This window comes from Xiphophorus maculatus, chromosome 19 (genome assembly GCF_002775205.1).
Source record: "Xiphophorus maculatus strain JP 163 A chromosome 19, X_maculatus-5.0-male, whole genome shotgun sequence".
Lineage (NCBI taxonomy): Eukaryota > Metazoa > Chordata > Actinopteri > Cyprinodontiformes > Poeciliidae > Xiphophorus > Xiphophorus maculatus.
This window is the reverse complement of record NC_036461.1, coordinates 22,503,491-22,519,491: the sequence shown is the minus strand read 5'-3', so window position 1 is coordinate 22,519,491 and position 16,001 is coordinate 22,503,491. Positions and strand designations below refer to the sequence as shown.

The 16,001-nt window shown below is 41.6% G+C and overlaps 1 protein-coding gene across 4 annotated transcripts; it reads right to left on the bottom strand.

Moving 5' to 3' along the window:
• Positions 1 to 2,991: 2,991 nt before the first annotated feature.
• On the bottom strand, positions 2,992 to 13,543 carry cdca4 (cell division cycle associated 4). 4 transcript variants are annotated; one of them, XM_023352971.1, is made up of 3 exons: positions 13,373 to 13,543; positions 8,298 to 8,435; positions 2,992 to 5,746 (listed from the first exon to the last, which is right to left on the bottom strand). In XM_023352971.1, the coding sequence occupies exon 3, from the start codon at positions 5,732 to 5,734 to the stop codon at positions 4,781 to 4,783; it is 954 nt and encodes a 317-aa protein (XP_023208739.1). In that variant the 5' UTR covers positions 5,735 to 5,746; positions 8,298 to 8,435; positions 13,373 to 13,543; the 3' UTR covers positions 2,992 to 4,780. The 4 variants fall into 4 exon arrangements, with proteins under 4 accessions (XP_023208739.1, XP_023208741.1, XP_023208740.1 ...); XM_023352973.1 differs by having other exon boundaries at positions 2,992 to 5,743; XM_023352972.1 differs by lacking the exon at positions 8,298 to 8,435 and having other exon boundaries at positions 2,992 to 5,743.
• Positions 13,544 to 16,001: the final 2,458 nt, after the last annotated feature.

Genomic DNA, 16,001 nt, shown 5'->3' with positions numbered 1-16,001 from the left:
TCTTTTTTTTTCTTTTTTTTTTCAAAATCAGTTTCTTCCCCTATGAAACTTATGAAACTTTAACAAAAACTGCGGGTGTGCCTCTGTGTTGGTTAAAACATGGTTTGTTTTTCATTCGAGGTTTAGGGAATCCAGAAATTTGACTCAAGCAAGAGCAGAGACACGTTGTCATAACATCACTCAAGCAAAAAAGTAGTGTGACTTTGCAAACGCGCTTATTTTGTTTGCCAGTGGAGTAGCTGGCTGCTCAGGCTGCGAGGTGTTCGTTGTGTTCAGAGTCTGTGGCGGCCGGTTTCAGCAAACTGCGCCGACCCGAAAGGTAAGCGTATGTGAACAGCATGTGTCCAGAATATGTGGGGTCTGCAGAGATGTTAGCTGCCGTTTTCCCTCACGCCGGACCAGAACAGTTCAGAATATGTTTTATATATATATATATATATATATATATATATATATATATATATATATATATATATATATATATATATATATATATATATATATATATATCTTATAGCAGATAAAGGAAACAAAATGAGAGCAGAAAATGACCTCAAACGCTTCAAAATGGCACCACAAGAAAAGACCTGAAAGATTTGGGGGGAAATGTCAAATACTCCAATATAAAATACTTGATGGAAGGATTGCCACAGACTGAATTGGTTATCAGAGCAGGTTTATACTTAGTGACTACTGTAATAATAACATGTCGCGTTTATGACACCGAGCTATAAGCAAGATAACTTCAAAAAAATTCCCACCTTTGAAAAATGTGCAAAAGATTGCAATTTAACATTTATTAAAAGTACTTTAGTTTTGCTCTGCACATCAGTAAGAACCAAGCTTTACTTAATGAGTGCTTTTATAATTAGCCCTTTTGTTTCAACATTCCTGATTAGGAAATTTGTTAGCTGTCTGTGAGGAGTTATTAATTGCGTCTTGGTGCAAGACCTACTGTTTGGTATGTGGTTGCACAAACCTTGGTGTGTATCGTCTCGGGGTGTATTCAGTGCGCTTGTTCGGCCCGAGCCAGAAGCGGACTTTGGGTTGTTTTTTGTTTGTTTTTTTTCCACCCTGAGCTGGAAAACCTCTGCCCGGCTCTCAGGAGCGGCTCCTCCTCATGAACACACAAAAAGCCCAACTTTCAAACTCGTCTTTTAGATATAGTAAAGGAAGAAAGGGCAATTTGGGGTTTCGTTCTTCAAAGAATGCAGACACAGCCGTCTACTGAAGAGCCTGGTGACCCCTTCCCTCCACTTTCTGAGGCGTGGGATCAAATTCCTCCGTTCTTCGAGCTCTGCTCCCAACGTGTGCGTGGAGCTGACCGCCATAAAGATTTTTATGCTTATTTGTTCTGTCATTTTGAGCACAACTGGATGTGACTGCATACCTTGCGTAAATTTAGGGATAAGACCAAGCGCTTCCAGATATCCCAGCGCTTTTGTTCTGCTCCAATATGGGGTTTTTCCTCACGCTGTCATTTTTTTTTTTTTTTTTTTTTGCTGACTCATCAAGAGGCCTTTTATCTGTTTCTGCACCCAGGCAGCAAATCCAAGCGAACGAAGGCATCATGTAATTTCATGAACAAATGTGCCTTTTCAGTGCCGAGGGACGCTGATGCCACTTCCTTCCCGGTTTCAGAGCGGCGAGGTCTCGGGCCTCACCTGTACCGTGAACGTGTGGAGCGCTGAGTGAGCAGGTCAGCCGTCTGCTCTGTTGATCCTCTGCATATCTCGTGCAGCATGTCGTAGTCCGACATCGCGCGACGGCACGTGAGGGCAAAGGTCTGGAGCTTCCTGCTCCAACTCGTCCTGACTTCAGGAGAGCGTTCAGACCTTTGGAGCGGTGTTCAGGATCAAGTTCCCTTTAAGTGGCTGCAATCAAATCATTTGTCTGTGATTTATTGTAGAGCAAGTTCTGTAATTGTCCTAGTCGAGAGGTTACACGTTCAGCGGCTCGGATAAAGTATTGGCACTTGATCTTTTCTCCACATTTTGCGACATCAAAACCTCAAGTTCATAACTAGAACACGCATGCTGACGAGGCAGATGATAGCCTCCTGAAAACATTGTTTTCGTTAAGCCCACGTTTCTGCATTGAATGGGGGTTTTTTTTAAATTAATGGTCTGATGTGATATTTTCATTTTAAAAGTGATGTTTTCTTTAGCCATAAGTGGGAAATAATCACAATAAACCGAAGTACATTGTTTCAAACATCCATCTTTGTATAATTTCTGTTTCACTTAGTGATAAAGTTCCTGAAATAAATGGATTTTCCAATATCTGAGTTCATTGAATGGATCTGTAAAGCAGTGTATGATTGTGAAGTTTTGTGTTTTTAATGAATAAAATTTGCATATCATCACCTTCCTAAAATATCCTTCAAAAAAATCTGGGAGAAAAACAGGTGGTTACTTTTTTTTTCTGCCAAAATAATTTTTGGCAAAAAATATGATTTAGGCAGTCATTATAGGAAGGTGATGCTATGTGGTGTGCTACTTTTACTCCGCTAACTCTAAATAAGATCCAGTCAAACCACTGGAATATTACTAAGGAGAAGTTCTTTAGACGTTTACAGCAGGACTAGTTTATAAAACTAAAACACCAAGGACAAAGTTCTGAGTTTGAAAAGTTGAAAATGCTCCCATTTCATTTTGAACCTCAGAAAATGTCAAACCTCAAATTTCAGAAGTTTTTTTCTAGGGAATTTCTGAAATGAATCTCAAAATTTGAGGAGGGAAGGAGGGGTTCCAGATGTCCAACTTTTCAAACTCTGAAATTTCAGAGTTTTTAACTAGAAAATTTCTGAGATTGATTTGAAAAATTTGAGGCGTTTTTCGGTGGAAAGTTGCTCCTTTCATTCTTGACGGCCTCAATGTGCCGTCGTACCGTTTCCCACACCTCACAGCGTTCAAGCGGGACTTTTAACATCCAGCACAAGCACCTGCCGTGGAGCTGCAAAGGAAAAAAGTCAGAAAGCAAACGACGCACTTCAATAGTTGCACCTTTTATTATAAAAAATATGTACAAAGATGCTACAATGTTTTTTTTTCCGATATAAAAATGCATACATTTTACAAAGATAGTTACGTCTTTGAAGTTCTAGCTCCTATTCAGACTAGAGTGACATCCTTCAGGAGTGTTGTGGTAAGGTATTCAGCGTGTTGTAATACTGTATTTCAATCAATACATTTCATTTGCCTGAGTTCATGTTTTATTCACCATAAGAAGCAATTTGGGGAAAAAAAAAAAAGAAAAAAAGAAAAAAAGAAGAAAGAAACGGTTTTTGTTTTTCTACAGATTTGGAGAAAGAACTGTTTGCATAATGGAATTTAAGGACATTTGAGTAGTTATACGGTCATTATGAAACACATGACAGAGCTGCATAGTAACTTTATTATTAACCCGGTTATTATTGTTTTGCTTTTAGGAATAAATAGGTACTGCATTTAAAACCGGGAAAAGATGGGGGTTTTTTGCCCGATAAATACAATTTCACCGGGCCTGGTGGTTGAATTGATACGTCAATATGCCATGTCTGTACCTAGATAAAATAAATACAATAAATAAACAATAAATTAGATGGGTTAACACAGAGGATTCGTCATTTGTAGTAACAAATGAGAAATAAAAAGAAATTAAAAAAAAAAAGAAATATGGCTTCTCGATGCAGTTCTCCCCCCAGATGCTTTAGGAAAAAGAGACAGAGAGAGAAAAGCTGCTTCTTACCATTATTGGGTCTGTATTAAAAGCGCAGCAGCCAAACTACTTCATTTGTCACTTCTGGATACTGTAAACTGAAAAAAAGTAAAGGGGAAAAAAAACACAAACAAAAAAGCTCCTGAGCCACGTCTGGTTCGGTGGCTGGAAGTGAGTTCCTGCTCTGCGGTGAAGCTTCGGCAGCAATGAAAAGCGGCGCGTCGACAGTCCACGGGAAGACGCCGTCTCCAGTCCGGCTACATTAAAACCTTTAAAAACCGCTTGGGACAGAAAATAAGGATATCAAGTGATGCTCGCAAAATTCCCTCCTCCACCCCGTGACCCCTCCCCCAGCAAGCCGTATAATGCAAAAAAATATATTTCTATATACACATACGTACATTTACATATAATCCATTCATAACTGCTCAAATCTCTAGGAAAATATGCATTGATTCATAGATTTGGATTTACAATTTGTTCTGTTTCGGTGCATGTAGTGTGGCGAGTTGTTCCTTGGTCCATGTAACAATAAATAGAGCTGGACGTAAAAAAAAAAAGAAAAAGGCAAGAGTCGGACCAGAAGGAGCTAGAACGAGACGGAAACGACAGGAAGTCAGAATGCATCGCGGTGTAGGTAATTATCTTTGCCTTCTCACAGACAGTCGCAGGTTTTGGACTTTTATGAACCCTCCCGCGGTCTTAGCACGACGCACAAGAGGATGTTGGCGGTTGGAGAGAGGGGAAGGAAAGGGGAAAGAAAGAAAGAAAAAAAAAACCTCAAAAGCGCACACGGGGTCAGTGTGACCGCGCACAAGGTACAAAAAGCTTGTGGCATCCAAATGAACCCGTCTCCTAAGACCGCAGGAGGGTTTGACAAAGCGGGACACTAACTTTGCTCCCTGGTCATGTGGGTTAATAAAAACCCAAAAGTCATTCACTCCTCTACAGTCTGAAAGCGGATCTTCTCCGTGAGCCCCCTCCCATCCTCCTTGCTCTCCACCTTGTTCCCAAAACCTGGAAGGATCTGTAACATCACCACCAACATGCACGTTGTGCTGTGCATAGTCTGGGATCGCTTTCAGGAGCCCACGATGATCTCCATGATGTGGTCCAGTTCGTTGAGGTCGGACCTGCAGGTGGCGCTGGAGCTCAGCGCCGTCGGCCCGTGAGAGGACAGGCTCTCCAGCAGGTCGTAAGGCCCCATTTTGGGGGTGCTCTGCATGCCCGTCAGCACCGTGTCCAGGTCGTAGTAGGACGGGTCCACGTCAGAGAACAGCTCCTCCAGCGCCGGGTCGGGCGGCGGCGCCGGGTGCTTGATCTCAAAAGTCCCGAAGACCTGCTCCCCTGTCCTGGAGTCCGCTCTCAGGTGGTGCCGCTCGCCGTCCTCGCCTTCCGACGCGCACTCCTCGCTGTCCTCCTCCTCATCCTCGTCGCAGTCGGCGTCCTCCTCGTCGTCCTCCCAACAGGGCCCCATCCCGAACGGCCCCGCCAGGTAGGACGCCGAGGACAGCTGAGGTGAGACGGGCGACAGAGACGACATGGCGACCTCCGCCTCCGCGTCCCCGTCAATCACCACCTCCTCCGAGTGGTAGCCCTCCTCCAGCCCGGACACGGAGAAGGGTTTGGGGCTCTGGCCGGCCTGCACCGCCGCCGCCGCCGCCGCCGCCGCCTCAGTCTGTCTGCACAGCACCTCGGTGGCCACCAGGCGGTCGGCGGGGCACTGGGCGGCCGCCAGGGCCTGGGTCATGATCTGCCAGGTGCCGTCCTGCGTCATCTCCTCCTGGATCTGCCGCACCGTGTTGGCGATGAGCACCGAGCGGCACAGGTTGGGCTCCACCAGCATGTGGCAGAGCTGCAGCTTGATCAGCGACATGTCGAGCAGCGACTGCCGCTGCAGGCTGTAGGACGACGACAGTGTCCGCGCCGCGGCGGCGAATGGGGCCGGTGCGGCCGAGGGGCCCTGATCACCGCCGCCACACGCCGCCTCCTCTCCGGAGTCGGAGAACTTGCGCTTGGTGCCCTTCGGGAACATGATGTCTCTCTGCTGCGGGAAGGGAGGGAAGAAAGCGCAGAGTGAGAACTACTGACAGGAACTCATTAGGGACAAATTCACAACCACAAAGTGTTTCAGAGTTGCACTAGCTAATACAAGTGAGGAGAAAACTGCTTTGAAAAGAAAAAAAAATGAAAAAAGTAGTCACACCTCTTGAACTTTTTCACGCTTCATCACGTTACTGTCATCAACCTCAGAGTTTTAGTGGGATTTACTGGGAGCAGAACAGAACCGATCTGAGAACAATGTAGAAACGTTTAAAGACTGTGCATTTGTTTTCAGCATTACCAGTCAATACTCTCCCTCCAAACAGAGCTGCAACTCTTCTGTGGTTCGTCTCCAACAACTTTGAACATCGAGACGACGGTTGCACGATATCAACCCCAGATTCATCGCGTCTGGGGATTGTGGTAATTTATTCTACGGTATCTTTATCTGTCGATATTAACCACTTAAAATATTTGTGTTGGACTAATAAATAAATCAGGGCCGATATTAACCACCGATATTTAATTCCATTTGTTGCCGTCTGTGTCTGGAGGTTGGTGATGTCGCGTTTGCTTGGTCGTGTGAAAGTGAGAGTGATGCAGCAAAGGATTGTGGGGAGTTTAACTTAACTGGTGAAGTCAGCACTGTGGTTGTTTTGTTTTTTTCAAGCTGTCAAAATGGTAGTGACGTCTAAATCTAAAGTGTAAATATCAGTTATCGGGCCTAACGGCAGTATTGACATCGGATATTGATATCGGCCCAGATTGCACATCATTCCATCCCTGATCTAGAGAACGAAGTTTTCCTCATTCCTTCTTCACAAAATAGTCCGACCTCCGTCAGACTGGTTCAGGAACGTTTGAACTCAAATTTTCAAACCTTTCTTTCTTTAGAGTTTGGTGTGGACTTTGACTAGGCCATTCTAAAACATGCATATGCTTCGATCTAAACTGTTCCACTGTAGCTCGCCATGTTAACGGTTGTCCAGTCTCAAGCTTTTCGCATTAGACTTTCCTCCAGGATTACCCTACATGTAGCTCCACCCATCCTCCCCTATAGCTCCACCCATCCTCCCCTATAGCTCCACCCATCCTCCCTGTCCCGGCTGCAGAAGCTTCACCGCGCTGCCACCGTGTTTCCCAGTAAAGACGGCTTCAAGGGGGATGCAGAGTTCATTCTGCATGTGAACCATTCCGCATGAAGGCTGAATTAGAGACGGGTAGTTATAGTTATGTTTATTTGATAAAAAAATTGCAAACATCTGTGATAATTAAGCTGATGATGTTTGCTAACCAGAACTATGGCTGGGATTGTTAGATACAAGTGAAGCTATTTTAACTACTTCACGTTCCATGAGAGCATTAAAGGGCGTCACTATAGTACAACTGCAACTGGTTTACTAAATGTCACTGGTGAACTGAAGTGTCCAATTTGGTAATGGGGCCAGTTTTTGTGTTTGACAGCTTGCAGCAATAATTGTGGGGTGGGGGGGGGGAACATCACTTGTATTATTCTTGCAATAAATAGCTAAAAATGTTGTGATAAAAGTTGAAAATCTAACACTACATCCCAACCTGAACACATCGCTTCTGCTGTGAAACATAGTGGTGGCAGAGTAATGAAGCGGGGACGATTTTCCTTAGCGTAACGAGGGAAACTGGTCAGAAAGAAAACCTTGTTAAAGGGGCGGTGTTATGCATTTTCCAGGCATATAGTGACATATAGTGGCTTTCAATTGTTATGAAAATGCTATATATATCAATAAAATATAACTCTGAATAAAACATGACTTAAAAGAAATATGACTTTGTAACTAGACGCCTTGAAATTGGGCCTCTGTCCCTTTAAGAAGCTCTAAATCGTTCTGACACTCCGCCTTGAGGAAGTCATTACAACATGGCTCCTCTATTATGCTGCTTACAACCATTTCTTAGGGAGAGAAGTGGTTCATCTAATAAACTCTGTGGATGCGCCAAGGCGGAGCTATGGGTAAAAAGGCGGAGCTTTGTGAGAACAAGTATTCAGGCTCCCTCAAACGGTTGCAGTGGGAGACTCAAGAATTGCTCAAAGATGCATGAAAGAATCAAAGCAACATATTAGGTATGTTTTGATGAGGGAATAATAATAAAACATGATGTAAAGCTCAAAAACTGTCAATGTTACATAACACCAACCCTTTAAAGACTGCAAAAATCTTGAAACTGGAGTAAATTTTCATTTGGAAAACAATATTATGCAATTTTGCCCTACTTTGCCTTGCTCTTTCACATTAAATCCCAATAAAATACTTTAAAAGGAGAAAAACCTGTAAAGTTCAAGGGGTGTGATTACTTTCATGAGGTACTGTAAGTGTCATGTAATTACTCAAATTAGTGACAGATGTGATGAGGTTAGCGTGGTGTAGTAATAGCTGTGTGGACAGGAAGAAATCTGCTTAAGGCAGTTGTAACATTACAAATAACCTGCAAAAAAAAAAAAAAGAAGAAGCTGCAACTCTGAACTACAGTGACAAGTAAATGGTTGGGTTTGGGATTTCCTTAAAAGTTTGCTATACCTTTCCTGTTGAGAGGCACAGGCAATAGCAATGCAGCTCGGTCCCGGCTGCAGCGCTTCAAGTACTTTTGTACGCGCGACAAGCAGCTTTTGTTCAGCACCATTTCTGCCCATTTTAGGCCAGTCTGAAGCAAGACTCCTGCTGGGCGGAACAACCACACTTTTAACAGACCGCTGAGCCACCGAAAATAGCATGGTTACCGACTAAATGCGGACGCTGCATCAAAATAAGCACAGACTACAGAGAGCTTTGTCAGTAAACACAAACAGCACTCAGGTTACAAGTATCCGTGAAGTGATACTGGTTCACATGGCAACCTGCGATCAGGAAGAAACAAAATAAAGGTATTTATCTGCTGGTCCAATACGGTGCGTCAAATGAGTAAAAAGACAGAACATGAAAAATAAAGACATTAGTAATTTATTGTACAACACACCACCATGACTCAGTGATATTTACAAGGGGAATCGGGTTTCCAGGCCTACACACGCCAAGGCTTTAAAACTAGCAGAGCAAGATTTTCACTTTCTCTTCACGGAGGGGATGGGGGGGTGGAAAGGGAAAGGGAGAGAGAGACAGAGACAGGAAAAAAATCAACTTCCTTGTTGAAATACCACTTCAACACATTTCTTTACAGGAAGAAATCAACACTGTCCAGAAATAATAATAATATATTTTTTTAAAAACGCCATCTGAACTCCTAAATGAACACGACGGACTCAAACAGAAGGCTGAGCTCTGAGCTGCGTTTTAGTTTTCCAGACTGAAAAACAGCGTCCAGCTGTGTCTCCTCTGTAAAAACCTGTGGGTAGGGCATTTATGTCAATGAAGCCACTTGTGCTAATGTTCCATTCATGATACTTTTTAAAAAATAACCATAAAAAAAAAAAAAACCAACATATTTCTCAGTAAAATCGCATGTATTGATATAGAAAAAGCACAGCAGTTGGACTTTCTTCGGAAAGCAAAGTGAAACTAAAACTCTCTACAAACTGCTGCTCTCATGGTAACGGTCACAACTCTGTGTGTCAAGCAGCATGCTCTTTCTACCTTTAAATTTTAATTATGGGATGCCACGATTCTGCTATTAAGCAAACACCTCAAATTAAAACGACAATATACAAGAAAACATGGAATTAGAGCCTAATTTCTACTCACAAACCACAAACTTTCACTCTAATTACACCAATAAAATGGATACACACAGCATTAAAATAAAAAAAAAACAATATCACTGCGTGACACTGATCGGAGTGAGTGAGCCGAATCAGCAATATTTCAAGTTATAATTAGAGATGCACCCAGAAATCAACTGGTTACTATTAGGCTTCTTTTTTAATTAGTTTTTCTGAAATCAATATTTCCCAGCACATACCTAAGCACAACCAGTCTGCACGAACAACCAGACCCATTTAGTCCGCTTTAATCAAACTCCAGTCTGTGTGCCTAGAAAGTCTGGTTCGTTTGGGGAGGTGTGAATGCGTAACCGACCTCTGATGCAGACTAAAAAAATTGCAAACTTTGGTCCGCCTAAAAGCTTAGGTCTCGGTCTGGTTGAAGTGAACTCTGTTTGAACGCCAAGTGGACCGGAAAACACTCCAAAACAGGAAGCGCGCCATAGCATAGGGCCTTCTGGGTAAATACAACTGAAGCAGACGTGTGAGTCTAGCGCTGACAGGAGAAAGGGCTTACAACCTCCAAAATTTGACACCACTCCATTTCTGTTTACATTTCGCGAAGAAGGAAGTTGCACTCCGCGTCTTCTTTAGAGGTTTTCATATTTGTTTCCTTCTGTGGTTCCTGGTGCAGCGCCACCACAGGTGAGGAGCTGAACAGATTTTTTTTTTCAAAGATTTGGTTCGTTTGACGCAGTGAACAGCAGCAGCTGAAAATGTAACAAATGCTGCAGTTTTGGATCCCAGTCAAACTAAGTCTACCGAACTGTGGAATGGGCAAGCTTACTCTGGGAAAAGAATGCCAAAATGAGTTCTTTTTAATATTAGTGACGCGTTCAAACACTAAATAAGAAGGAGTACAGATTTAAAAGGATTCAGAAACAATTATTTTTGTCTGTCACCTGCTTTTTACATTTAGTAATGCTAACCACAATACGGCAACATACAATGCTAAAGTATGCCTGAAGTATTGACTCAAAATCTTTGTTTTAAAATCTAATAAAATCCCATATTTACTGCAACAGCTCTCTCTCTCTCTCTCTCTCAGTCACACAGTGGGATGTCACTGCTGCTGCCAATATAAATAATTAATGCTGGCACATGGCAAGAAGGTACAGCTCTTAAAGAGAACTACATTAAGCTTTAAAAAAACAATCAGAATTCAGCTCTGTGATTGGTGCATCTCTAGTTATAATCTATTTACATCAATGGCTCCAACGTACAAAGAAAGGCCTTTTGAGTCCATCCTTGCCTAAAAAAATGACATTTCCTGGCAATAGACAAGATTAGGATAAAAGTCATTTAGAAAGATAACCAGAGAGCTAAAACCCAAACACTGAGAAAATAATCATGGATGTGTTAGCAAAATAGGTCAACAATGTGTGAGAAATGTAAACAGAAATCAAAGACAACCAGGAAGCCCCGTTGCTAAAGTCGCCGTGACTCTTAAAATGCACTTCCGATGGTTTGTACCACATGAAATCAGCCCCACATGTATTACTGTTAAAACTCGCTCAGTTATCAGTTTGTATTGCTAACACTACCACGGTAACTAACAATTAAATCCCTCCGACCAGCTAAGTTTGACTTTTGGATATATTTTGGATTTTTGTCTGTATAATTCTAAAATGGTCCTAAGCAACTCAATAAAAATTGCTCTCTCATTTCATAAAGGTTCCACAAATATTAAATTGTGTTGTAAAGAAACCCGTTTAAAAAAGTCTAGATTCTTAATATCAAAAACTTTAGTTTAGCAACGAAAGCAAATTGAAGCAGATGCTAACTTAGTGCTAGCACAGGCTAACTGTTAGCTAGGCACAGTACCTATGGAGTCTTTACCCATGCATAGTCAGTAAGAGGGTGATGTCAGCAAGATGGATGACATCTTTATTATTCATGTCTTTCACACAACCACCATAATCAGAGCTACTTCCTGTCTTACTTCAAAATAAGAGTCCTAACTCTCAGGAGGTGAAGTTTAAGGCACTGATCTTGAAACTGGTGGTTTTTTGATAATAGTTTGGATAAAAACAGCAACTAGATTGCGCTTTGCGCTACACTGCATTTTAATATCACAAGATGACATAGTAGAAGACAAACATACAGTCCGATTTTGTTTTTGTTCTAATACAATACATTTAGAAAAACCATCAAACACTCATTAAATTTTGTTTTCCGCGCCCCCGACTGCAAGTCAAAAACGACTCAAACGTGACCAGCCAACACAGGTGTTTTAATGGAGATTTTCTTTATTTTTTAAATAGAGTTAAATTGTTACAGAGATATTAAATTGTTTTTTCAATGTAAAATATTAAATTGAACACAAAGTATTTGTTTTTTAATTGTTTTGTTAATTTAAATTGTAACTTTTATTCAAATCGGACTTTGGCACACTGAAAGCAGTTTTAACTCATTTGTTAGACTTAGTCAAACAAATTAACTAAGTTTGTACTACTTTTAGTACAACTCAGAATGGACTAAATTTTACAGTATTTCATTTCGGTCCAAAACAAAAGACTTAAATCTCGGAGCCTTCATTACATTAAACGCAAAAAACCCTTTAAGTTTTGGAGCTATGATGATTTGCACCTCCCATTCAGGACTACTTTAATTTCTTAATTAAATACTGATGGCCAATTTTAGCAAATCATTTTGTTTTTTAAAACACCGACTTGATGATTTTGGCTCAAATGAAAAAAGTTTGGGCGCTGCCTGTCTTGGCAGCAACATTTATGGTGTCCAAACTGTTTCATGGTATTTAAATTTGCACTTCTTTAAAAGGATTTCACCACTGACGATACTGAAAGCAAAACTGGTAAAGACACTTCCAGACAACTTATTATGTTAAACATATTTCACGTACAAAGAAAAACCACAAAGCAATTGCACATATTATTCTTTACCTCTGTTACATTGAATAGGCTCCACTACAAATGCCTAATTTGGGTGGCTAAGATCAAGGTAATTTACATGACAGTTTCATTAACATTTATTTGAGTACCACCTTCATACAAGTGATTTATATACAACTGCGGTTACTTCACGCAAGATTTTAACTGTTTAACCCTAAAATGGAGACTTGTACAGCACTCTCGCTGCACCAGGAACTTCTTTAAACAAGACCTATAGCGCTTGATTTTGACAATAGCAGCTCGGCGATGCCTGGATTTGTGACTAACAGCATTATACGGCTTAGAAAGTAAACATGAAAGTGTTTAGTCGTGTCCCGCTTTGGGGCCAAACAAAATACAGCCTCGCTTTACGTCAATGGCTCCTCGCGCGGCCCATCCCCCACCTCCCTCTGAAAAACCACCACTTTCATATACCGCCGTATCGCATCAATAAACGAGATTTTGAATACGGCAGCTAAAGTGCTTTCTCATTTCCCTGCCAACTACCCGTTGTTTTCTTAACGGATAACCCAATAAGAGCCGGTAGAGGCTAATGCAGGAACGTTTGAGCGCTGCTGGCCGTGACTGCCGCATGCTTTGTCTTTCCAGCATCAGAGCCACCGAGCGACAACGAGGCCATTTTGCGCTGGGAGCTAACAGCCGGCTAGCTAGCCCGCGGTTCTGGACCGGGGCTCACGGAGTGCTTCCAAGCTAACTGTTCGCTCACATTGTAAACAAGTTCTCTACACGGCGCTGCGAAATTCCTGGCTTACGCCTAGATCCATTTCGCAAATAAACGCTCCAACGCAAGAAGGCTAGGAAACGGAAAGCTAATGAGCTAAAAGCGCCCACCCACCTACCCAGCCATCCTCCTCGGTCCTTCCTCCTTTCTGGCCGAAAACAAGAGTTTTCGCCGCGACTGGGCTGTAAAGTTCCTAAAAAATAACAGCCGCTCACCCCAGTGCCTGCTTAAAAACGCCGCTGCCGGTGGTTGGGTAGCCGTACTCACCTCGTGTTTGTGTTATTTTATTCCCGTCTCGGTCATAGGATCGACGGCAGAGAAAGCGGAGATCAGGTTCAGATGAGATCATTCATGCCACGGCTTCAAAAACTGAAGTACCTCCGTCCTGCTGCTGCTGCTGCTGCTGCTGCTGCTGCGGAGCGGACGGCAGGAGGGGAGAGAAAGGAGGGGGAGGGGAGCCGACAAAAGCCAGCCATATGCCTGGGATTCCTCTCTGATCATTTCTCCCTGCTTTTCTCCTCGATTGACGCTTTTAACAAACAATCGAAAACCTACTGTTACTTTTTGTTGTTGTTGTTTTGTGAAGTATTTAAAGCCGTGCACTGAGTCATTTTAGCGGTCCTTTTGCTCATGTGAATCCGTTTCCACCGCGATTGAAACCACTTCACATTTAGGAAACATTAGTGAAGAACCGTGCGGACATACTGTATGTCATGTAGTGGTAAGTTACAAAGTATTGTTCCCGGTAAAAGTATTCACACCCCCGATGTTTCCTACGTTTCATTATAACTATAAATACATTGTGTATTTATAGTTTGTGTTTATAAATTAAGTAATTTTTAAATGAAAAAGGAAAGCACGAGATTATCCCTTTTGTTACCACTGAAAACATGAAAAGATGTCGCGCATTTATTTTCATACCCCTATATTCTGATACCACTAAATGAATCCAGTTTATTCAGTTGCTTTCAGGAGCAATCCACCACTTTGGCCCTGTTCACCTCATCAACCTCAATTGGAAGAAAAGTACACATCTAGGAAAATATTATAACACAATCAAGTGGAAATATTTCCTTCAGTCGGTATAAAAATGCTATGCCTATCAAATATGACTTCAAAGAAATTAATGCCTTGAAATTGGGTCTCTGTTTCTTTAAAAACTCCTGCTCTTTCTGAAGCTCTGCCTTCAGGAAGTCATCACAGCATCTCTCTCTCTCTCTCTATTAGTCCTTTAACAGTTGTTGTTTTTTTTTTTTACCATTGAGAAGTAGCTAGAACTAGGTGTTTGCTAATCGCTTCTGGCTAGTCTGAAGGAGCTGAATGAAGTGCAGAGGAGGGCTGCTCTGTGCTACCTCGAAGATGTTGCCAGGTCCAACCAGCTGAATGGAGATTCAAGGATATCTCAAAAATGCTTGAAAAAAAAAAATCAAGGCAACACTCCAGTTGTCTTGATGAGGAAATTTCATTATAACATGATGAAAAGCTCCAAAAAGTGAATTTCACATAATACTACGGCTTAAAAAAACAAACAAAAAATCCCCCACATCTGTTAAAATAGTCTAGGTTCAGCTCATTATCTTTATTAAAATGTAACCCTTAAAACTACAGTTTTGCAAGAAATACTTCAATACAAAAATTATACAAATCTATACAGTTATTAACTATGTACATTGTGCTGCACACTTGAGGTATAGAATAAACTTCAAAGAAGGATCTTTGAATGATTAAACATGCAGACATGTGTCTCTAACAAGTCAGAACACAGCATTGTTAAATGACTAAAAACATGTTAATTCAACCCTGCAAACCTATGGCCTGCAGATCAAACATCACTTCTGCTTTTCTGATGCCCAACTCTCCATTTCAGCCTGTGCTGCTTTATTGGAATAGCAACAATATTTGACCTTTCTTGACGAATTTTTTTAAAAAACAAACAACAACAAAAACAAAACACTGGGTCCATCCCCCCCCTTGAAACATGACTTTGGTTATTACTATTCCTTGTTCTTTTTATTTTTGCAGGTGATTGTTGCTGGTGTGGATGCCCTTTGGACAATTTCTATATTTCTCCATTTTCTCACTTTCTGTAGTTTCCCCCACGTTCTTTTTAGATTCATCATTGTTTTTCTTCGTTCCCTATTTTGCAATGATTCCAACTATAGGAGTGACCCAGTGCTGTTACATGTCAATCATGTGGGCGGTCTATCAATCAAATCTCAGAGGGTGGGCGGGGGACTCCGGTTGTTGGGATTACTTGCTGACGGCAGAGTGTCGGAAAGAGCCGGAGCTTCTTAAAGAGACAGAGGTCAATTTCAAGGTGTTAAAATGCAAAGTCCAGTTTATTTTAAGTTATGCTTGACATGTACTGCATTTTTATAGGCAAGTAAAGGTGACGTAGTTACTTGATTGTGGAATAAAACGGTATCATCTTCCTGGAAAATATATAATATCACCTTTTTAACATACGTTTTTATGAGTTAAAAAATGTTCTCTGTCATTTATAACACGTGAACAGACAAAGACACCTTTCATCCATGAAAACACATGTTCTATTAGAAAGGATGAATTGATTATTCCACATTGGAGGACAGTGAGGGTCGAAATTATGTTTGTAAATCATCTTCCAGTAAAGAGGAAGATACTGAAGAAATATTTATGGGCAGCTTCTGGCAATTAAAATCACGTGATAGCAGAAAATAAATTCCCCCCACATACAGAAGAAGTATAAAACTGGATATAAGAAACAAGAGTGCTAATATCCAAAGTCTGACATTCCCGAAGCAAAACTACCGCTCATAAACACAACTTCCGGTAGTGTGTGTGTGTGGAGGAAGGGGGGGGAACCTTTTTTTTTTACCTCTTTCTACAAAGTTCCGTTTCGAGCATTTTCTATGTT

What these genes read in the sequence shown, in the direction of transcription:
- cdca4 (XM_023352971.1), bottom strand. Translation starts at nt 5,734, where the DNA reads ATGTTCCCGAAGGGCACCAAGCGCAAGTTCTCCGACTCCGGAGAGGAG.